This window comes from Pongo abelii, chromosome 15, assembly GCF_028885655.2.
Source record: "Pongo abelii isolate AG06213 chromosome 15, NHGRI_mPonAbe1-v2.0_pri, whole genome shotgun sequence".
In the NCBI taxonomy this organism is placed as follows: domain Eukaryota; kingdom Metazoa; phylum Chordata; class Mammalia; order Primates; family Hominidae; genus Pongo; species Pongo abelii.
Genome location: NC_072000.2, coordinates 67160763 through 67183890, shown reverse-complemented (window position 1 = coordinate 67183890; position 23128 = coordinate 67160763). Strand labels below are relative to the sequence as shown.

Here is a 23128-nt window from a genome sequence, read left to right as displayed (position 1 = left end):
GCGGGCTCGCGGCTCGCCTTCTGCGCTCAGCGGCCCTGGTGGAAACTCCCCTGGGCGGCCGCACGCTCCCCCAGACGCCAAGCCTGGCCCGGGTCGCAGGGGCCATTCCGGGCGCTGGCTGTGCGCTCGGACTTCAGGGCTCGCGCTCCCGCTCCGGGGGTGGGGTAAGGGCGGTGCGGAAAGCGCCAGTGTTCAGCAAGGTTTCAGGCGCCGGAGCCCGGAGGGGGGCGGTAGCAGCGTCAGGTGGCTGCTCTGCGTCCCCGCGCGCCGCCCAGCCAGTCCCTGCCCGGCTTTCAGGCTCGGCTGGAGCTGGAGCCTGCCCGCACCTCCGCCCCGGGAGCCGCGTCCGCACCAGCAGCCCGGATTCGGGACCCGAGCGGGAGACGCCGAGATGTGAGCCTCCGACTGGCCACTGCTCTCTCTGGCATCCGCTTCTCCCATTCCACCGGCCCGATTGGACAGCGATCGCTTGCCTCGATCTCCGGGGAGAGGAGCAACCACCAGGCGCACAGCCCAGAAGTTGGGCTGCGCTGTTCAGCCCGGAGCTCGCTGCGCGAGGGGGTGGACCAGGAGACCGGGAGACGAAGGCGCGGGGAAGGGGTCTCGGTCTGAGCTAAGGGGGATTGGGAGGATGGGGGCTTGAGTTCCCTCTTGAGCTCCTCAGCAGGGGGAGAGATGCAGAGCCCGCGCCCAGGCGCCGGCCGCCGCGGTAGCAGCCTCAGCAGCAGCCTCAGCATCAGCACCGGCGGGACAGCGACAGCGGGGGCGGCGCAGGCGCACTGTGCCCCGCGGAGCCTGCAGTTCCCGAGCCCCGTGTGCGGCACCGCCACAGTCTGGGCAGCGGCGGCCAGGGGAGCGCTACTACCATGAACTGCCTGGTTCTCCTCCCCAGAGCTGCTCATCCGGGTCGGGCTGGAGACACAGTCAGGGGACCCCGTCGCCGCCGCCGCGCCCCCTCTTCTTTCGGCTCAATCTTCTCTTCCACCTTTTCCTTCTCTTCCTCCACCTTCTTTGCCTGCATCCCCCCCTCCCCCGCCGCGGATCCTGGCCGCTGCTCTCCAGACCCAGGATGCCGGGGGGCAAGAGAGGGCTGGTGGCACCGCAGAACACATTTTTGGAGAACATCGTCAGGCGCTCCAGTGGTAAGGAGAGTTGTAGTTCAGAACACCCCCACCTCCATCCCGCCCACACGCGCCCCCCATCCTCCCCATCCCATCCCTCTCCCAAGGGGGGAGGGGGATGCAGGCAGCCTTACCTGGTGGTTTCATTTACCAGTTGGGCTGGATTTGGGGTGGGGTGGGGTGGGGTGGCAATGAGATGGTGGAGGAAAGTTAGTTGCATCCCCTTCCTACCAGACAGACTCACCCCCTCCCACCTGTCCAGAGCCCGGAACTGGAGGAAAGAAAGGGGTTGGATAGGGTGTAGGTACATCTGGAACATAGAGTTGAGTTTTGCTTTTATCTTTCTTGTTCTTCCTTCTCCCACATTTTTCCCCAAAGTGAGCAGCAGGGACTGACCAAATTCTGAGTTAATCTCAGTGGAAAGGTTTCCCTCAAGTTGGGAATGGCTGCGAAAGTGGCTACTTAACAAGATTTAAATCTCTGGAAAGGCTTTTGGCCCTCATGGGCACTGGGAAAGGTGCTTTGTGCTGGGGAGAGTAGTTGAGGTTGAACCTAAAAAAGAGTTCAGTGCTTGAAAAATGGGAAGGCAATTACTGTGGACAAATTGGTGTTTAAAGTTTCTTCTTGCTATGTTTTTCACTGTACATTCATCTATATATTTCGTTTGACTTAAACATGAGAAACGTAGAAGTGAAGCAGTAACTATTGTGCTTGTAATGCAACTAGAAAAAAATCAAAAAGATGCCATCCTACCTTGCTACTGACGTTAATCTTTTCTTGCCTTAATGTGTCTTTAAAATACCATCCATTTATACATTCATTTCCTACAAGATATTCTGGATGGGAATGGTTATATATTTCCACATTTTAAGACCTTATAAACTTTGCATCTTACTGAAATCTGCGTTTTCTACTTGTTTTTAATTCTTTTGTATAATTTTAAACTTCATAAGTAAGATATGTTGAATATCTTTTAAAGTTTTTCCTTCAGAGGCTGTTATTTTGACATCTCTTGCTTGGAGAATAATGAGAAAGACATTTCTGTATATGGAGTACAGTAGAGCTTGGAACAAAGCAATGGAAATACTCTATGCAGTTCCATAGTGCCTTATTTATTCATTAATTGAAACAATATTTATTTGGGTGCCTTATACCATAGATACTCTGTGGTTTCTTGGGATTAAAAAAAAAGTAATTAATACACATCCTGTCTTCTTAAGAGGCTCCTTGCCTAGTTGGAGGCACACGGAAAGACAGAGGCACACTGAAATATCAAATAATTAAATAAATAATGCTTTCCCTAAATGGTAGATTAGATTATACTAATTCTTAGATTAGAATCTCTTTTAAGACTAGGCTTGCAAATATTTCCTCTGATTTTGAGACTAACTGTATTTAAGTGTCTCAAAGTATTTTCCCCAAATATCTGTCTTGTTATTTGTTTTTAATTTGAGGTTTTAAACTTTATTTCTTTGTTTTGGCCAATGCCTGAAACAATACAAGTCTAAAGCAGTAGTGTTGTATTTGGGTTGGAAAAAATAGCGAATAGGGTCTGGCCTAGTATTCTTTTAAATACCTGTAATATTTTTTAGTTATATAAATTCATAATGGTAGGCAATTTTTATTCTTATACATTACCTTCTTGTATTAAGATTATACTAAACCTATAATACAAGGGGATATTACTCTTAAAACAGTTTGGGGAAAATGTGTGGATTATTGGAATTAGTTAAGTATACAAATCTTCTTTCAGCTTTATCATCCTCTTGGGTTATTTCAACTTCACGCAATTTGGTCTATGAGAGGACTTTTCAGAGAAGGCCTTAAAACATAAAATCTGCAGGATTACGATTGCTCTGCTTTATAAAGAGAAAGAACGTGAGAATCCCTTGACTAAACTTTATTAATATAGCAACTGTGGTTGAAGCTTCTTATACAGACTATGAAACTATGAGATAGTTTTTTGAATTTTTAAAAATTGTAGATATACTATGAAATGAAGATTTACCTTAGATGGCTTAGAAATGTCTGTTTCTGTTGCCTCCATTTTGTATCTACCACTCAAATTAATGAGTATTTTATCTTTTTTACACTTCATGTTCATAATCGTTTCATTGGTTAAATGTTTCTTTCCTGGACAATACCAAGTGCAAATGAAAATTTATCTGTTTTGGCACTTAAATGCCACCTCTAATTGCCTATGGCTAACTTTGAATACCACTACTCAAACACCCTGAACTATTTGAAGTGTGTTAGATAGTTGTAGTGAGTATATATGCAGGTGTGTGTGATAAATACTGAAAAGTCTCAGTACCTCTTTTATAGGCAGAACCTCAGAAATTGAGAATTATGGTTTTAAATTGGTCTACACATTCACGGGGGAATATCCCGCAGTTGTTGTCATTTCTATATGATTTGGCAGAGAAATAGAAAAATTTATCCTGAGAAATTGTTTATTTGAGACTAATAGAAAATTCCCTTCAGGATTCTCACAGATGGATCAGGTCTGTCATTTTGAAGGTTTCATTATTCACTAACTTAACAACATTGAAAGTGAAGTGTTGGCAGAGCTTTAGTAGGAAGAGAGAGAATAGAACCCAGCACTACCAATCTGTTTAACAATTGAAACAGAGGCTAGCCTTGTCTTTTTACCTGAACCCCAAGAAAAGCTCTTTCTGATACAATATCATTTTCTTCTTATGAAAAGATCAGACCTTATAGTGAGAGTCAGCCAAACATAGACATAGTTATAGGGAGATACCCATATAATACACAGGCACATAGGTAAACACTCAGCTGGTCAGGCATTCACCCAGAAAACTGAAAAGAGGAATTTCTTACTTCTCCTATTTTGGGATTTGTCTGTAAAGTGTGTCCACCACCCTACAGACACAGAGGAAGCAATCTAACTCTTCTTCTCTCTCTTGCACACAAGGAGCAAAACAGAGATGTAGAAAACAAAACAAAACAAAACAGAGCAGAGAGAAAGGGGTGGGGTGGGGGAGAGAGAGAGAGATTATGGGACATGAAAGGGAAATGGACACAAAGAGAAAATGTCAGACATTTATTTGTCCGTGGATATCACCAATGAACTGAAATCTCAGCCAGTTACAAATTTACCAGAACACTTTTTGATGATGTGAAACAAAAAAGCAAGAGGTGTGGCACATTTGAATATCACTTTTATACCTGAGGATTTCTTAATAAAGTTCCAAACTCCTTAGATGCAGTTTCCCAGAATAACAGCGCTGTATTCTGTACTCCAGAGTGGCAACTATAACCTATGCTATTATTTCACACCTCTTGAGACTGGATTTTTATTTTCCTTATTTAGTTGACTCAGTCTGTTATAAGCGAGCATTGCAAGTTGTTGCTGGTGATTCAAAGTCTATAAAATAAAATAATGAGGGCCATTGAGTAGGATGGATACACACACACTTTATAGTCAAATCTCAAAAGAAGCAAGGAATTCTTTTTAGTTTTAAGATAAAAGATAAGATTATTTATAGACAAAAGGAATTATAATAATTCTTAGCATGTGATTCTAGTAAATATAGAGGGCATTATTACCCTAAGAAGTTGTAAAGGTTAAAGTATAAATGCTATAAGACTGTTTAGACAAATTTTTGGCTAGTACGGTCAAAATAAGCCATTAGTAAGGGAAGGTTTAGAGGACTATGTGGTGAGTTCATTACAGCTGAGCAATGTCTCCCAGAAGGCCCCTGCCCCAAGGGCTTACAGACTAGATTTGTGTCTAGAACATTATTAGGATACCTTCCTTTATTTAAATTTCAATTATTTATGCAAACTATTAATCTAAATTGGGCTCTAGGGAGCAGTAAACTTGTGGGTAGAGGTTAAGTATCTGGAAGAAAGTAACTGTAGGACTTTTAGGTTAAAATTTAGACTCAAGAGACAAAAAGTATTTCAAAGACCTTCAACCTGATTTTGTCTTTGGGCAGCACATTTTACTCATATGTGGTCTTCAATTCCTTAGCAAATAGGCAGAAATGATTAGTTTGAGTGACTAGATTGCTATTTTGAAAAATTATAACTACAAATTAATACTTTTAACTAGAAATTTATTATTATTTAATATTTTAAACATTATGACAAATTGGAAGTTTATTTTAGTTTTGTGGAAAACTAGAAGTGTTTTTCTTTTTGGGGAAAAAAGGGGTTCAGGAAAGAAGAAAACAGAGAAGGCAGTATTTTATGAACCACTTACCTTCAAGAAAAGAAACTCAATATCCTCAGTTTTTCATTCTGCTTGAGATAGCTGGTTGCACAAGCACTTTTTTTACTCAGCTATCTCTTACTTGTAGAAAAGTCCAAAATTATTTTCATGCTGTAATTGACATTTGTACAAACTGAGGTCTTAAAAGAAACCTATAAGAGAGGAAGCAGAACTAGTGATCTGTAAACAACAAAAAAGGAATAATAACTTTTACAATTAGCCAATTTAAAAGAAATGATGGAAAACAAATGGATTTTATTTTGGTTGTTGTTGTTATAAAGTTATTGACATTTTTTCTTGAAAGGTTTTCTTTAGTATCTAAGATACTATTCAGGAAATATTGATAAAACCACACAGTGTTTTTGAAGCGTTGGTTTACTCAGGCCTTATAATGTACCACTTTAACATTTAAAATATCAAAGAGGTTGAAATTATACTGACCACTTCCTGAATTATATTTATACATAAGCCACAAGATTGTTCCTTGCATTAGATTCCCACACTCCATTATATAATGAATGCAGCACATTGCTGATAGAGGGATGCTTATTCTAAGATACTGTTATCTTCACTAGAAATTGCCCTCTTTGTTTATCTTTTGCTTGATTCCAGAAGTAGGATGTGTAAGACATCCATCCACCTAGGCACCTTGTAACTGACTTACTAAAAGGACCATATAAACATTATTTTTAATAGAAGGCCCTAGTTATGATTCTTTTAATTGATAGCAACTGAGTAGATTTCCTAAAGAAGCCCTTTAGTTTAGTCAGTGTTTATCTTTTTCTTTCCTTGTGAGTCACAGCCGAGTTTCTTAGCTTGGAGGAACAATGCTTCTGCATTCTCCAGAGTGTAGCCTAGGAAGAGGTTGTACTGTTCACCAAAGTACTGTAGTTAGTATTTACCACAAGAGGTCACTCTGGGTTCTGTCACAGGTGAACCAAGTGGTTAATATTTTTCTCTTTTTCTGTTCTCCCTCCTCCCCCTTCCCCCACCTTGCTTGCCACCCCCCATATTTGACTGGGAGGGAGTCAATGTAGTTAGTTGGTGCTCTTGGAAGAAAATATCTAAAATACAAGACATGCAGGAAAGTTAAATGAAAAAAAGGTATTTATTATATTATTAGAATTTAGTTGATAGTGATCAACATTTTATAACTACACGAATGTGATATTGATAAAAATTGTTTCTGTAAAAAAATGGATTTAAATACATTTTAGACTAATAGAGCATTTTCTTCAGCATATAAAATTTTATTGTAATACACAATTTCAGCATTTCATATACATACAGTATATGAAATATAAAGTCTTGCAGAAAAATGACCTGTACATAATGCTTCATATTGAGCCACTTCAACAGAGTTTTTCTCTATGAGACATCTTTATATAATTTATATTGAATTGGTGAAGTAGAATCAGTTCATAACAGTGCTTTAATTTTATCAAAAGATAGTTTACAGATTTATAGTTACTTCCTCAGGATGTTATGTAATCCTAGTATTTTATTTTTACCCAAATTTTAAAAATTAAATACAGAGCTAAATTGTTTAAAATTATTAAATAATATTTTCAATGTTATTTAAATTATTAAACTCCAAAAGACAGGATTGGGAATAGACTGTTTTAAGAGGTTTTGTTTCCTCTTAAGTCAGTAAATCTGAATTTTTGTTTAAGGCAATTCTTTTTTCTTTTTGGTGGGTTAGAAACCATATATCGAGAGATACTTTGAAATGTTCCACACAATATTGGTTTTAATGGGAAAAATTGAAATATGTCTTAAAGTACTTTTATAAATACAAGAGATGTGTTGTGAATCAGACAAACATGAATAACAAATCACAATCCAAAACCAGTGGCAATTATTGTTGTGGAAATTGAGGTCAGAGAAAGTAGTGTTCTAGAAAATATTCTAGAAAATGGACATTTATGAAGCAAATTCCTTTACCAATAGCAAAGCAGAATGTAAAAAAATCCTCAGCATTTTCCACTAAATAGTCTAGCTTTATAATATATGACATGAGTCCTTTTCATCATTTAAAGATAATTTAAAAGAATCATTTAAATATTCCTATTTTATATAATATAGAAACTAATATATTAGAAAGGCTGAGTCTTGAAATATATTTGATCAAATGGAGGCAGTAATAACTATTGTCACATAGATCAGTGTGTATTTTAGACATCATTTTAGTATTTGGTTATATGTGAATACTATTACTTAGTAAAGAGACATTTATATACATTCTAGATAGTAGTTTTGTGACATATTAGGTTGACAAAAGAAAAAAGAGGAAAATTAATGAGCACAGTAATTTAGAAAGAAAGTGTGCTTAGAAAGCTATTTGAAATTTTATTGAAAATAGATTTCCCTCTCTCTTTGGGTCTGGTCCCATTACAGAAATATAACTATTAAGTACAAAGTCATATGGACCTCAAAAGATATGCAATTTGAGATCTGAGCTTATGTGCACAATCATAACAGCTTGTAGATGTAAGGACATATAATTGGGAAGTCATGAAAATTTTGGTATATGAACTAAGCTCCTTGAGGATATGGGTCATATCTTAAAAAGACTTTTATGTCCTCCACTGTGCAGAGCACATAGCAGTAAGTATTCGTTGAATAAATGCTTTTTTGATTTTTGTCTCCTAAAGTAACCAAGACCATAATTAATTCTTTCCCCAAGCCAATGCTGATTAAATCTATTAAGTGAGCTTGAATAAGTAATTACATAGTTTAAACTATTTAGTTAATCAATGCATATATCTGAAAACAGAAACCACACTGCATAGGGCAAATCAGATGGTACTTCTGAGAGGATGAGAAAGGAATATGAAATGGATCCCATGTTCATTTCCTATTCCAAATTGAGGTACGGCTGAAATATTTTCTACCATTTTTGTTTTAATCGTCAAGAGCTTGAAAGCTAGACTATTCTATACCAGAAAGAAATGCTTAAAAATTTGTAGATTCTCTTGCAGTTAGGAGTTATTGATGGTGAGTTTTATCCCTGGGAATCAATCCTTACTTGCTTAAGTACTTTCTGCGTGAGTTTTGCCTTGGGGAGCAGCTTACAGCCCTGTGCAGTATCCAGCAAAAGAGGAAAATGAGTTTTAGATTTTTAGAGACTGCAGGGCCAGCCTCAGGTTGCCATATTTAACTAAAAATTGAACAACTCACTTGGATTGAGGGGAAAAGTTAACCTTTGTCCTGATCTTTTCTGTGAGCCCTTTTTGGTCTGCTGGCATTTATTTTTATTTTTTAAATCTGGGGGCAAATTAAAGCACAATGAGTTTATTTTTATATATTTACAGCATTGAAAAAATAGAGGAGTTCCTCAATGGAGGTTAAAGAGTCTCAGAATAAAGATTCCGAAATACAACGCTGATCCTTTTACTTGGCTCTCATGCCCTTTCTAGTTAATTATCCATTAATGCAACACAATTTTATTGAATACGTACTATGTGCTAGGCAGGGATCTAGCACTAGGGATTCAGAATGAACACAGTGACAAAAACAATGTTTCTCCTGTTTTTCTGTGGAGGGCATGTGCATATTTGTAAGTTTCTACAGGCCTGTATTAGAGTCCTGGCTCTGACACTTACTAGCTTGGTGACTTAACTTACTTGTACCTAGTTTCCTTATCTATAAAATACAAGTAATAATAGTACCTAGTTTATGGGGTTAGAGTGAGGATTAAGTTAGGCGGTACATGTAAATATGGAGAATGGTGCCTGGCACATAATAAGCATTATATCATGCCAGTAGTTATTATTATCATTTAGTTGTTTAAATATTTGAATGCACTTTCTATAGTTGATGTTTTTAATTCTTAGTCACCATTTACTTCTGCACCTCTTTTCAACGAATTTCTGTCTACTCCATAATGCTGAAAATTCCTAGAAAATTACAAGTGCGCATTCTTCTCATAAATCTTAAGATCTTTTCTTGGTCCATATTTTTTCTGACTTTGCGGGGTTTGAAACTATATTCCCCCACTCTCTCCACCATTCATCTTATAGCTATCATGAGCTTACAAGCCCTGCTGCCCTTTCTACTGGCTTCCCTTTTTGTTCCTCTCCTCCTCCCTCTTCTCCTTTTCCTTCCTAAAGAATGAGTTGAGTAGTCCCACAAGTTCTCCCTTCAACTTTCTTTCTTGCATCTCCATCCTACTTTTCAGGGAAAGTTTGTCTTCTGCCATAATTTAAACTTTATCTTCTCTGTGCCCCAGGTCTGTGTTTCCAAAGGTATACAGGATTTCTCTTCTTGTACTACTCAAAAGTCATCTAAAACTCAGTGTAGGCAGAATAGAATTTATTTGCTTTTGGCCTCAGATTGACTTTTTTTTTTTTTTTGTATCTCCCATTCCTATTCAAAGTGTCTTTAGTGTTTTTGTTTTTTACTCTAGAAGTGTTAGGGTCATCTTTGACTTTCCATTCAGTATAATGTTAGTCTTACTTTCCAACTAGATTATCAATCCTTAGCTTTCTTCTGTGTCTCCTGTAAGTGCTGTGTGCAGAATAAGTTAATTCATGCCCATTTACTGCACTGACTCATCTTAAGACATGAAGCATGTTCATAGCTGACATCATATACAGCCAATGTCTCTAACTGTGATGGACCAAAGAAAGAACTACAGGTCAGAAGGAAAGAGTTGCCACATTAACTGAGCTCAGAAACTAAAGGTCTCCAAGAGGGAGGAATGAAATGCGTGACATATTCCCCTTGCTCATTCCTAAAACAGCTTCTGTCTCTACTAGAGCAACCATCATCAAGGTAACTGGTAATCTTTCTGGAACTCTATAAGGGCATTTCCAAGGCTCACAGAGCAGTGCTTTCAACTGTGCTGTCAGGCACAGTGCTGGGATGGAAAGAGCAAAGGTGTTGAGTTCTTGACAACACAGACTCCTGTCTAGCCCTTACTCTCGGTGACACACTGAGGCTCTCCAGAATTAGGACACCCACCTTACAGGGTTGCTGAGAAGATTTGGTGAAGCCACAGATGTAGTGGATCATCTCAGTAAGGACTTACTCTAGATAAGGTAAGGTAGGGGAGATTTTTTTTAACCTGAAGAAAGCAAGAAATTAAGTAGTTGAGAATTTCCCAGCAGAAACTGGTGAATCTGAGCTTAAAAGCATTTGAGTTCAATTTACTAAGGGCTTACCTTGGAGAGAATACTAAACCCGAGCAAACAACACATCCCTGTCCATCCTCGCCCCAAACAAAAACCTACTGCCTAGAGCAAAAGAAGTATCAGTTCTGCTTACTTCAATACCTGATAATTCTTGGACAAACTGAGGAATAAAGCAGAAACATCAGCTTCTTCTTATAACCAGCCTAGCGAAATCCTGCCAAAGGAGAAATGAATTGAATTTGTAGCTCTGTAACTCTTTCTTGAACAATTAGCTCCTGTTACATAGAGTGTAGAAATTTAAAAACATACAGGAGAAAGCTTTAGAAAATTAATTGGATTGTGAATGCATTCAGAAAAGCCTCCTTCTGTTTTTCTATCATGTTTGCAGGTTGGACCAGCTTTTTAATTGAAGTTTTTCATCATTTATCTTGCCATTAGTGTTTAATTGCCATTAAAGGGTAACTTCAAAGAAAATATGTAATCTCCTCAGAAAAGATGCAGTCCATTTGCAAAAATCTTTATTTGTAGGATTTAAAATGATGCTTAAACATTAAATATGTACTTTTGTTCCTCTTATAAATACATCTTGACTGATTTAGCTTTTATTCCCCAAGATTATGTAACTAGCGTAAGTCTTACGGCTTCAGGTATTTTAAGAAATTTCATTGCAATAAAATTTAGTAAAATGTTATCATTATATCAGGGTGAAAGTTTTCTGTTGTATTACGATGTTATGCATCAAATAGGCCATTATTGCAATTATATTTTGCTTCTAATGATTCTGACCAGTTTATGTTTTAGAAACTCATTTTTTCATGAACAAAACACCAACTATTAAAAGTAGAAACATTGAATTGTTAAACATTTTGTGGAGAAATCTTTTTTAATAGCAAAGTTGCTATTATTCCTACCACTAGAATTTCAGAAATATATGTTAAAGTACCTCATGCATTTTGAACCACTTTGGCTGGATGAAAAAATGAAGTTAATGCCATCAAAGAAACACAGAAACTTAAAACATGTACCTTTGATCATGAAGGAGATAGAAAGTGGAAGCATATTTTTATCTGATGACAACTGAACAAGTTTGAACAAATTAACAGATATTTTTTCATATTTCAAACTCCTACAGTGATGGTCTGCTTAATGTTGCCAATATTATTGGGTAATAATTAGTGTCATTGTGGAAGGTACAAAGTATGTCTGCACATTTGCTATATTGCTAGAGGATTGTTGTAGGATACAGGTGTATTTTGTAAGAACATGAAGGAAACCAGCCTTACATTCTGTCATTGACATAGAAATGGGCAGTGCACATACAACAAATCAACATTGTGGATGTGGGCATGACATATAAATTGTGCCTTTGTTTAGCCATCTGTACCAAGATTTTATTTAACCCAAATACAATTGCTATATCTGCTTCAGATTTTTCCACTATTACTGTTCTATGAAACCTATAGATATAGGTATAGGTATCATTCATCCAGAAGACGCATTTAAAAAATAATACAGGCTGGGCGTGGTGGCTCATGCCTGTAATCCCAGCACTTTGGAAGGCCGAGACAGGCGGATCACAAGGTCAGGAGATCGAGACCAGCCTGACCAACATGGTGAAACCCCGCCTCTACTAAAATACAAAAAATTAGCCGGGTGTGATGATGCATGCCTGTAGTCCCAGCTACTCGGGAGGCTGAGGCAGGGGAATCACTTGAACCCAGGAGGCGGAGATTGCAGTGAACTGAGATTGCACCACTGCCCTCCAGCCTGGTGACAGAGCGAGACTCTGTCTCAAAGCAAAAAACAAACAAAAATAATACAGACTGCATGATTTAAATTCACAAGTTTCTAGAGGCCATTCAAAGCATGGGAATATCTGCTTAGCAACACCCACCCCCTCCTTTTTTTTCTTTAACTTATTGCCAATTCCTTGAAAAAAAAAATACCTACCATGGTCCTTATCTACCTTCTTAACAATGTCTAAGAATTGCTTATAACTATTTATTGACTGACTGTATGACTTTAAATAGGAAGCAGAATTTCTTATTTGATATATTCATAAAACATTTGTGAGTGTACAGTAATGAACAAATAGACATGGTCCCTGACCTCATGGAACTCAGAGTCTGGTAGGGGAGGCAGGCATTCACCAAGCCCACATCAAATATATAATTACAAATCGTGGTAAGCATTTTGAATGAAAAGGGGAGGGTGTTACGATCATGTGCAACAGGATCTAATTCCAATTGGGAGGCCTTTCTAAGGAAGTAGTGTTAAATTGATACCTAAAGTGAGAGGTAACAATAGGATAAGTAAGAAGAAGAATATTTCAGGCAAAGAGAAAGCATGTGAATATTCCTAAGGAGAAAAAGAAAATGAATGGCTTAGTTTGTGAAGCTTACAGACTAGCGCAGCTAGATTGCCTTGGATGAAACCAGAAGAAAGACAGGAGATAAGGGTGAGTGACAGTTAGGGGCCTGACTGTTCAGGGGAAAGATTTTGTGTTTTATTCCTAATGCAGTGGAAAAACCTCATGGTCCCAAAAGCTACTTCCATAAGGGTTGAGGGGAGGAGGAGCAAGAGTGGGAGACCAGTTAGGTCTGGTCTCTGTGCAATAGTCCACGCAAGATATGATGGAGGTCTGGCCTGGGATGGTAGTAGTGGAAATGGAGAGAAATGGATGTATCAGATATGTTTTGTTGATAGAATTATTAGGATCTAGTAATGGATTGGATGACATGGCTGAGGTGTGGAGGATGACTCCCAAGGTTTTGGCCCAAGCATCTGCCTGCAGATGGAGGTAGGGAAGATATTCTTGAGATGGGAAAAACTGGAAGAAGGCCACGCTTGGAATGAAACTCTAAAGACCATCTGCATCATCACTGTCATCTAGCTCCCTTTTCATTCCCTTGAAGAAAAGAAGAATGCAGCCAAAGACAGCTTAGCTCAATATAAGTGTGTACAGATGTGATTTCTGCATTCTACTTGCAGTGTTCAGAAAAGAGCCAGGTAATTAGCTTGGACAGTCTGGTCATTCTTGTGGATTAGAAACATGTAGTTTCAGATTTTGATAAGAAACTGATTTGGATAAGAGACTAAGTAAACTTTTGAATAAAACCCAAACCCTAAACTAAACCTAACTTTATAATAAATATTTGACAGTAAGCATTGTTGAAAAGGCCTCTGCAGCCAACTCCTTTTAGAAAAAGTTAGTGATTGCTACATGGTTTTAATGGGTCACTTTTGCTTCAGATTTTCCTTCTTAGGCATCGATTTTTGGAATGTGTGTTCTTTGAATGGGAGCACTGTGAAGGGTGGGGCGATACTTGGAGCTGCGACTGCCTGCACTGATTCTTCCTCACTGAAGCCCCAGTGATCCAGAAGAGCAACTTGAAATAGCCCTTATCTGGGTTTCTAGTCTTGCCTGCACTTCGTTTCTGTTGGAAGAGCTGTGTGTTCCAGGGTTTGAGGGCTTTGAGAGTGAGAGCCATGGTTTCTGGTTGGTGTGCTTCTCTAAAGTTAGAACTACATGAATACAGTCAGAGGGAAAATGCAGCTGACTTTCTTCACATGCCGTCCTGGATCTTGGCAAACCTATAAATTAGTGAAAGTTTTTTTTTTTTTGTGAAGTCATTTTTCTTCTCAACTCCACTCCATTTTCTTTCTTCCTCAGTACTCTAAAATTTGTTTGTGGGTCTTATTATTATTTCTTAAAATACTTAAAAACTGCTAGTCCTCTGAAATACTTCTCTCTGGGGGTAGTTTGCATAAAAAAGGTAAAAAGGAGAGGGAGCCAGAGGCTTAACCCCCTAAAAAGGTGTTCCACTCTTTTTTTCTACACGTCTTAAAAATTGTATATATATGAGGCCTGTAACATTGTTTTTATATACATATAAATAGTGAAATGATTATACAGTCCAGCAAATTAACCTATTCATCATCTTCCATATTTACCCTTTTGTATGTGTGTAGTAAGAGCTAAAATCTCTCTTAGCAAATTTTCAGCATACAATACAATATTAGTAAGTACAATATTAGTAACTGTAGTCCTCATGTTGTGCATTAGATCCCTAGACTTATTTATCCTACATAACTGCCAGCTTGTATCCTTTGATTTCTCCCATTTCCTTCCCCTCCCCACCACCCTTGTTAAAGTACATGAGATTTCTGGATCCGAGAAGGATATGATTTTCATAAAAACAAACAAAAACCAGTCCAATCATGTTGGAGCAGCTCAGAGGAAATCATTTTTTTTCTCCTGGAATTGCTATAGAAAGGGAGGAAACATCCCACATGCTCTTATATTGCCCTTATTGACTGAATATAACCTTCCTTTGTCCAGAATTTTTTATCAGCCAGGATTACTGATCCCATGATTTGTGTATGATCTCCTTTAGGAATTAATATGTAGTAGTATTAACCTAAGTGTAGTTATTTTCCTGTTGTCCGAATAAATTGTTCTATAAAGAGGAAGTGCCTCCTTGTATTAAAACAAAATAAAACAAAAACTTAGCAGTTTAGAAATATAGTCTGATAGAATAGAAAGTCTTAGACAGGGAGGCCTGGTCCTGTCTTTTTCTCCTACTAGATACTCTTTTCCTATGTTGGATGAGTCTTTAACTTTCCTGGTCTGTTTTCCCATCCCTAAAAGAAAGGAAAAGCAGAAGATGGATGCATTCTGGGGTCACCTGAGGATCTTGTTAAAATGCAGGTTCTAACTCAGAAGGTCTGGGGTGCGTCCCAGGTTCTACATTGCCAATAAACTCCCAGGTGATGCTGGCCCATACTTTGAGTAGCAAGGCACTGGATCAAAGTGTGCCAGACTTGGCTGAGCATGCGACTTACCTCTATGTCTGTATTTTTATATTCACCTGTGAGGGAGTCAATTCAGATCATCTGCATTAGAATTTAACAATCTCTATTTTTGACATTGGTGACAAGATTCTATTGCAGCTGCCAGCATTTAGGAATTATTGCACTAGATTAGTGCTTCTCCACCCTGGCTGCACATTAAAACTACCTGAAAGACTTAACAATAAATATTGATGCCTGGGTTCCACTCAAGACCAATTAAAACAGAATCTTTGGCATGTGGGGATGGGGATGAATAACTCCTAGGTGGCCCCCTCCAATCTCCCTCAACTTTCACTCCACTCAACTGTGCAGTCAAGATTGAGAAACACCTGGTAATAATCCCTAGGGGACCATTTGGAATTAAGGGTCTTTGATTTGTTTTTAACCTTCTAACCCTTGAAGAAAAAGTGCTTGTTTTATTTTATGTTCTCCTCTGATAGGATACTGCATAGTCTTGAATGAATATAATGAGTTGTTTTTAAGTCTTAGCCCCTTGTAGATGCATTCCAGAATCTGCTGACATGTGAAATTACAGCTTCTGAAATCCTTGCCTCCTGGTGAGGATAATGCCCTGGTTCTTAGGCACCTCATTCAGGACCATATTGTGTGTTTGATCCCTTTGGAGATGGAATGTTTGTAAACATCTTTAAGGACTGAAACAATCTGGATCTCAAGGAAAGTTCAATTTTCCAGAATTCATGGCTCAAGGTCCTTTAAGAGCTGTGAGGACAAACCAGAACTGGTTTTCCTGTCAAGATTGGTCGATAAGAACGGGTGATGGTCACTGAAATTCTGGGCAATTTCTTTAAAGGCATCATGTTTCCAAAACTTCTAGACCCTCTCACTTTCTAGATTTGTAACTCATTTGTTTTCAAAGAAGTTATTCCTCTGTAATCAGATTTCTTTTTCCCAACATGTTTTAAAGCTAAAGGAAATTAAAATTTTCTGGGAAGCAATTTTAATTAATTTGCCATTCTGTTCTTAATATTTATTAATAATATATTTTTCATTTGTTGTAATAAGAATTTTCATGACTACAGGGAAATGCAACAGTTATATGAGTATTTCATATATGTAGAGAGTGTTTCAATGAATAGAGAAATTTCAAAAAGAAACCTCTGGATTGTTAATATTCAGCAATTTCTATCTAATTTAGCCTTAATTAAAAAATCTGTCTCCCTCTCTTCTTCTCATTTTTCTCAAGTATTTTATTCTGTAGTTTAGTTCTTAGTGATAAATACAAATTTTATAGGTTTTGGTTTGCAGGGTCAACATTTAACATTTTTTTCTAGGTTCTTCTTATACATACATACATACATACATACATACATACATACATATGTCCCCCCCACCACACACACACCAAGATATCTCTGCATATACAACTCAGTAACATAATCTTGTACATAATAGTAATAGCTTATAAATGCTTTTTGCTTTAATAGTTTATAAAGACTGCTTACTTTATTTAGTCTCCATAACTATCCAGAATGGTGGGTATTACTGTCACCAGTTTGTATATCAGGCAACCAGTAGCCTAATTGAAACTCACCAGCTTTTTCACAGAAACTTACTTGATGGTACGGAGAAGGGATCCAAGTTCTGGGAGAATATTTAGGTCAGGGCTCCTTGTGGTATATTGATTGTTAGAAATGTTTACCACTTGATAACATCTCATATAAAGTAGACTTAGCACCATGTTTACTTTACTCAACTACGGTTTTATAAAACGTTCAGAAATGGTAAAAGCAGTTTTCATGTTTGTCCTCCATAAACTCAGAGTGCATATAGTTAAAATGCAATTATTAAGGCCTCGAGGTAAGGTCTGGTGAGCATAGTCCAATTACTTAACTCTTTGATGGTCTCAGTTACTGGACTTAAACTTCAAGTATAAAGATGAATGGAGAGCATATTTCCTAGACTACCTTTTTAAAAACTTTAAGTTGGTTTGAAAAACACTCTTTGAGTTGTTAGGTCTGAGGTCTAGTTGACTATGTGAGCAAATACTTTAGGGTATACCTGGCAAATATGTGAATTGTCCATATTCTGTATTATTGGTTAAAATGTACATATTTTGAAAAATAGGATTGAAGAGAAAAGCAAAGTCTTAATGACCTACTTTTGATTCTAAGGTTCTGTGTTCTTCTCCCTAAACAACTCTGCTTCCAGTCTAACAGGAAGAGTTAGTTCTTCCTGCAGTGAGTTGCTTTAGGACTTTTCCTTCCTTCTAGTCTTCCTACTTTTCCATCTAAAGCAAAAAAAGAGACATAATTTCCTAGACTACTTAGGAAGAGTTTAAATTTGCAATTATTTCAGCCAAGAATTAGAATTTAAGGAACATGTGTTCTAGTTGCCACTTCTGACCTTGGGAATCTAGGCTTTGTGAGTCTGTGACTTATTGCCTGATGAGTGATCGATCGGTAAAGGAGGAAATGAAGTTTTCCTGATTAGGGATAACATGTACAACATCAGGCCCAATACCTAGCATAGAGTAGAGGTCCACTAATGGTTGCTTTTGTTATTAATTTTGTTACTACACAGAGTTACTCAAGTGTAAGTGAAATAACGTATTAACAGATGGGTAGTGATAGCTGGACCCTGCTGAGCTGGAGTCTGAACGTTCCCATTGTAGAGCTGTTGAAAATGGTATGATGGGGGCAGGGTAATGTTTTTAATGGCAGAGTTCATATGAAATAGTTAGAATGATCCAAATCCTAACAAATGTCTTGAAAACTAGTCTGTTTATAAGAGAGAGAGAGAGGTTTGTAAAGCCTTTGCAGAGTTGTTTAAAGCATGCTTTTAAAATTGTAAGGTACACCCCTTCATTGGGCTATGAAATTGATTTAACAGGTCTTGATTAATGCACCCAAAATTGAAATAGGTTAGAAATTGTAGAGTACATCTCATGTAGTGAGTAAATGTAGTCTGAGAAATTTTTTCAATTGTGTATTGTGTATGTACATGTCTGTACGTATGTATATACACTTGAGTCACTATGTAAAAATTATTTCTTACTATGAGCTTTAATAAAAAAAGTTTGAAAAACACTATTTGTTAGATCAGCTAGCCCTTAATGTTTACAGTCTTTCTTTTTTAAGCCTGTAGTATCCTTTTTCCTAGAATACTAGCAATTCATTCAACCAATAAATAATTACTATATTGCAACGCTTTTCTTAAAATTTTTTAAAAAATCGACAAGAAAAATTGCATATGTTTATAGTATACAATGAGACTTTGCCTTTCTCTTCAATACCATTTTTCAAAATATCTACATTTTAATCAATAATATAGAATATGGACAATTCAAGTATTTTCCAGGTATACCCTAAAGTGTTTGCTCACATAGTCAATCAGACTTAACAACTCAACGAGTTTTTTTTTTTTTTTTCAAACCAACTTGAAGTTTTTAAAAAGATAGTCTAGGAAACATAATGCTTTGATATATGTCTACATTGTGGAATGGCTATGTCAAGCTATTTCATATATTCATTACCTCACTTGTCACTTTTTTTTTTTTTTTTTTTTTTTTTTAAGTGAGAACACTTAAAATCTCCCTTGGAGATTTTCAAATGTACAATATATTGCTATCAACTGTCATTAACCTGATATATAGTAGATCACTCAAACTTATTCCTTCTATCCAACTGAAATTTTGTGTCCTTTGACCAACATCTCCCCAATGTCCCCACCCTTCAGCCTTTGGTAGCTACCATTTTTCTCTGTTTCTATGAGTTTGACTTTTTTTACATTGCACATGTAAGTAAGATCATATGGTGTTTTTCTATGTCTGACTTATTTCGCTTAAAATAATGTCCTCCAGGTTCATTCATGTTGTCACAAATGACAATGCTCCTTTCTTTTTAAAGGCTGTATAATATTTCATTAGGCATATATGCCACATTTTCTTTATTCATCTGTTGATTGGCACTTAGGTTGATTCCATATCTTAGCTACTGTAAATAGTGGAGCAATAAACATGAGCATGCAGATAGCTCTTTGACATACTGATTTGATTTCCTTTGGCTATTTACCAAGTCATGGAAACGCTGGATCATATGGTGGTTCTATTTTTAGTTTTTTGAGGAACCTCCATACTGTTTTCTATAATGGTTGTACTAATTTATATTCCTACCAGCAGTGTATAAGAGTTCCCATTTCTTGGCATCTTGGTCAGCTGTTTTCTTTTGTCTTTTTGATAATAGCCATTCCAGTAGGTATGAGGTAACATCTTATTGTGGTTTTAATCTGCATTTCCCTGATGATTAGTGATGTTAAGCTTTCTTTCATGTAACTATTAGCTCTTTGAATATCATCTTTTGACGAATGTCTATTCATATCCTTTGCCCATGTTTTAATCTGGTTATTTCTTTTCTTACTGTCAAGTTGAGTTTCTTATATAGTTTGCATATTAACCCCTTTTGTGTTTGGTTTGTAGATATATTTTATTACCCTATAGGTTGTCTCTTCACTCTGTTGATTGTTTCCTTTGCTGTACAGCTTTTTAGTTTGATGTAATTTCATTTGTTAATTTCTGCTTTAGTTACCTGTGCTATTGAAGTCAGACTCAAAAAAATCTTTGCTCAGACAATGTCTTGTAGCTTTCCTTCTATGTTTTCTTCCAGCAGTTTTATAGCTTCAGGTTTGATGTTGAAGTCTTCAATCCATTTTGAGTTAATTTGTATATATGGTGTGAGATGAGTGTCTAATTTTATTCTTCTGATGTGGGATATCCAGTTTTCCCAACATCCTTGATTGAAGAGATTGCCCTTTCCTCATTGTATGTTTTTGGTATCTTTGCTGAAAATCAATGGATTATAAATGTGTGGCTTGATTTCTGGGCTCTCTATTATGTTTTATTTGTCTTTGTGTCTATTTTTATGCCAGTACCATGCTGCTTTTATACTATAGCTTTGTAGTAGATTTTGATATCTGGTAGTATAATGACTCTGGCTTTGTTCTTTTTGTTCAAAATTGCTTTGGCTATTGGGGTCTTTTGTGGTTCCAGATGAATTTTAGGATTTTTTTTTCTATTTCTGTGAAACATATCTTTGGGGTTTTCATTGGAATTACATTGAATCTGTTGATTGCTTTGGGTAGTATGGACGTTTTAACAATATTAATTCTTCCAGTCCATGAACACAGGATGTATTTCCATTTATTTGTGTCTTCTTCACTTTCTTTTATCAATGTTTTGCAGTTTCCAGTGTATAGATCTTTCACCTTCTTGGTTAAATTTATTCCTAAGTACTGTTTTTTTTTTGTTACTATTGTAAATGGTATTGTTTTCTTGATTGCTTTTTTGGATAGTTTGTTGTTATAGAAATATTTTTCATGTGTTGATTTCATATCCTACAACTTTACTGAACTTGTTTATTAGTTCTAACAGTTTTTTGCTTGAGTCTTTAGTTTTTTTTCTACATATAAGATCATATTGTCTGCAAACAGAGACATTTTAACCTCTTTATTTCCTATTTGGAAGGCTTTATTTCCTTTCTCTTTCTAGTTGCTCTGGCTAGGATTTCAGCTAGAAATGGAATAGAAGTGGTAAGAATAGGATCCTCGTCTTGTTCCTGATTTTAGAGGAAAAACTTTCAACTTTTTACCATTGAGTATGATGTTAGAGCTTGTTATGGCCTTTATTATGTTGAGGTACATTCCTTCTGTACCTAATATGTTGAGAGTTTTTAATCATGAAACAATGTTGAATTTTTCAAATGCCTTTTCTAAATCTATTGAATCGATATTATAGTTTTTATCCTTCATTCTGTTAATGTGGTCTATCATATTTATTGATTTGCGTATATTGAACAATCCTTGCATCTCAGGAATAAATACCACTTGATCATGGTGAATTATCCTTCTATGTGTTGTTGAATTTGGTTTGAAAATATTTTATTGAGGATTTTTGCATCTATGTTCTTCAGGGATATTGGCGGATAATTTTCTCTTTTCGTATCTTCCTTGTCTGGTATCAGGGTAGTGCTGGCCTCCTAAAATGAGTTTGAAAGTTTTCTGTCCTTTTTAATTTTTTGGAAGAGTTTGAGAAAGATTGAATTAGTAAGCAGTGAAAGTATCAGGTTCTGGGCTTTTCTTTGATGGAAGGATTTTTGTTAGTGATTAATCTCCTTATTTGTTACTGGTCTATTCAGATTTTCTTTTTCTTCATGATTTAGTCTTGGTAGGCTCTACGTGTCTAGAAATTTTTTTATTTCTTCAAGATGAGACAGTTTGTTGGATTTTAATTGTTCATAATAATATCTTATGATCCTTTGTATTTCTGTGGTATCAGTTGTATTGTGTCCTCTTTGATTTCTGATTTTTTTTTGAGTCTTCTCTCTCTTTCCTTAGTATAGCTAAAGGTTTGTCAATTTTCTTTATCTTTTCAAAAAACCAACTTGTGGTTTCACTGACCTTTTAAAATTGTTTTTCTAGTCTCTATTTCATTTATTTCTGCTCAAATCTTTATTATTTCTTTCCTTCTACTAACTTTGGGCTTAGTTTGTTCTTCTTTTTCTAGTTCACTGAGCTATAACATTAGTTTGATTATTTAGGGTCTTCTTTTCTCATGTAGGCACTTGTTGCTATAAACGTCCCTCTAAAAACTATTTCTCTTGCATCCCTTAAGTTTTGGTATGTTGTGGTTCTGTTTTCATTTGTCTCAAGATATATATATATTTGAGATTGAGATGAAGTCTCACTCTGTTGCCTAGGCTGGAGTGCGGTGGCATGATCTCGGTTCACTGCAACTTCTACCTCCCGGGTTCAAGTGATTCTCCTGCTGCAGCCTCCTGAGTAGCTGCAACTACAGGGGTGTGCCACCATGCCCAGCTAATTTTTGTATTTTTTAGTAGAGACAGGGTTTTACCATATTGGACAGGCTAGTCTTGAATGCCTGACCTCATGATTTTCCTGGCTCAGCCTCCCAAAGTGCTGGGATCATAGGCATGAGCCACCACGCCCAGCCTGTCTCAAGATATTTTTAAATTTCCCTTTCAAATTTCTTCCTTGACCCATTGGTTCCTTAGGAGTATATTGTTCAATTTCCACATATTTATAAAATTTCTAAAATTCTTCATATTATTAATTTGTAGCTTTATAACATTGTGGTCAGAAAAGATACTTTATATGATTTTAATTTTCTTAAATTTGTTAAGATCTACTTTGTGGCTTAAGAGTTGATCTATCCTGCAGAATATTCTGTGTTGAGAACTTCAACTTTCTGTACTTGAGAAGAATATGTATTTTACTGTCTTTGGGTGGAATGTTTATATATCTATACCTGTCAGGTCCATTTGGTTTAAAGTGTAGTTCAAGTCCAATGTCTCATTATTGATTTTCTGTCTGGATGATTATATTGAAATTCCTGTATGGAGAGTAGGCATATAATTTATAATCCTGAGGAATATGTGATTTACATGAAAAGACAAAGTTAGCATATGTGGAATATTTAGAAAGACATTATTTAATAAATTTTATAATACCAATTATATAAAAAGAGAACCCTGCAAAAATGTATTAGTTCATTTGCTTATTCTTATAATCAACCATTAAATTAGCATTCACTATGTGTCAGGCAGTGTGCTAGGCAATGAGAGATCAAATGTGAGCAAAAACCTACATGGGCTCTATCCCTATAGAGCTTATAATCCAATAGGCAGATAAACATTAATTTTTTCATTTTTTTGAGATGTAGTCTTGCTTTCTTGCCCAGGCTGTAGTGCAGTGGCATGATATTGGCTTACTGTAACCTCCGCCTCCCGTGTTCCAGCTATTCTCCTGCC

The 23128-nt window shown here is 36.8% G+C and overlaps 1 protein-coding gene across 1 annotated transcript in view; it reads left to right on the top strand.

Annotated features, from left to right (window-relative positions):
* The first annotated feature begins 274 nt into the window (after positions 1 to 274).
* KCNH5 (potassium voltage-gated channel subfamily H member 5) overlaps positions 275 to 23128 on the top strand; it is a 339516-nt gene continuing 316662 nt past the window's right edge. The window contains exon 1 of the mRNA XM_024231784.3: positions 275 to 1142. Coding sequence (XP_024087552.1) covers positions 1070 to 1142 — 73 coding nt within the window. The 5' untranslated portion in view covers positions 275 to 1069. The remainder of the gene's footprint in view (positions 1143 to 23128) is intronic.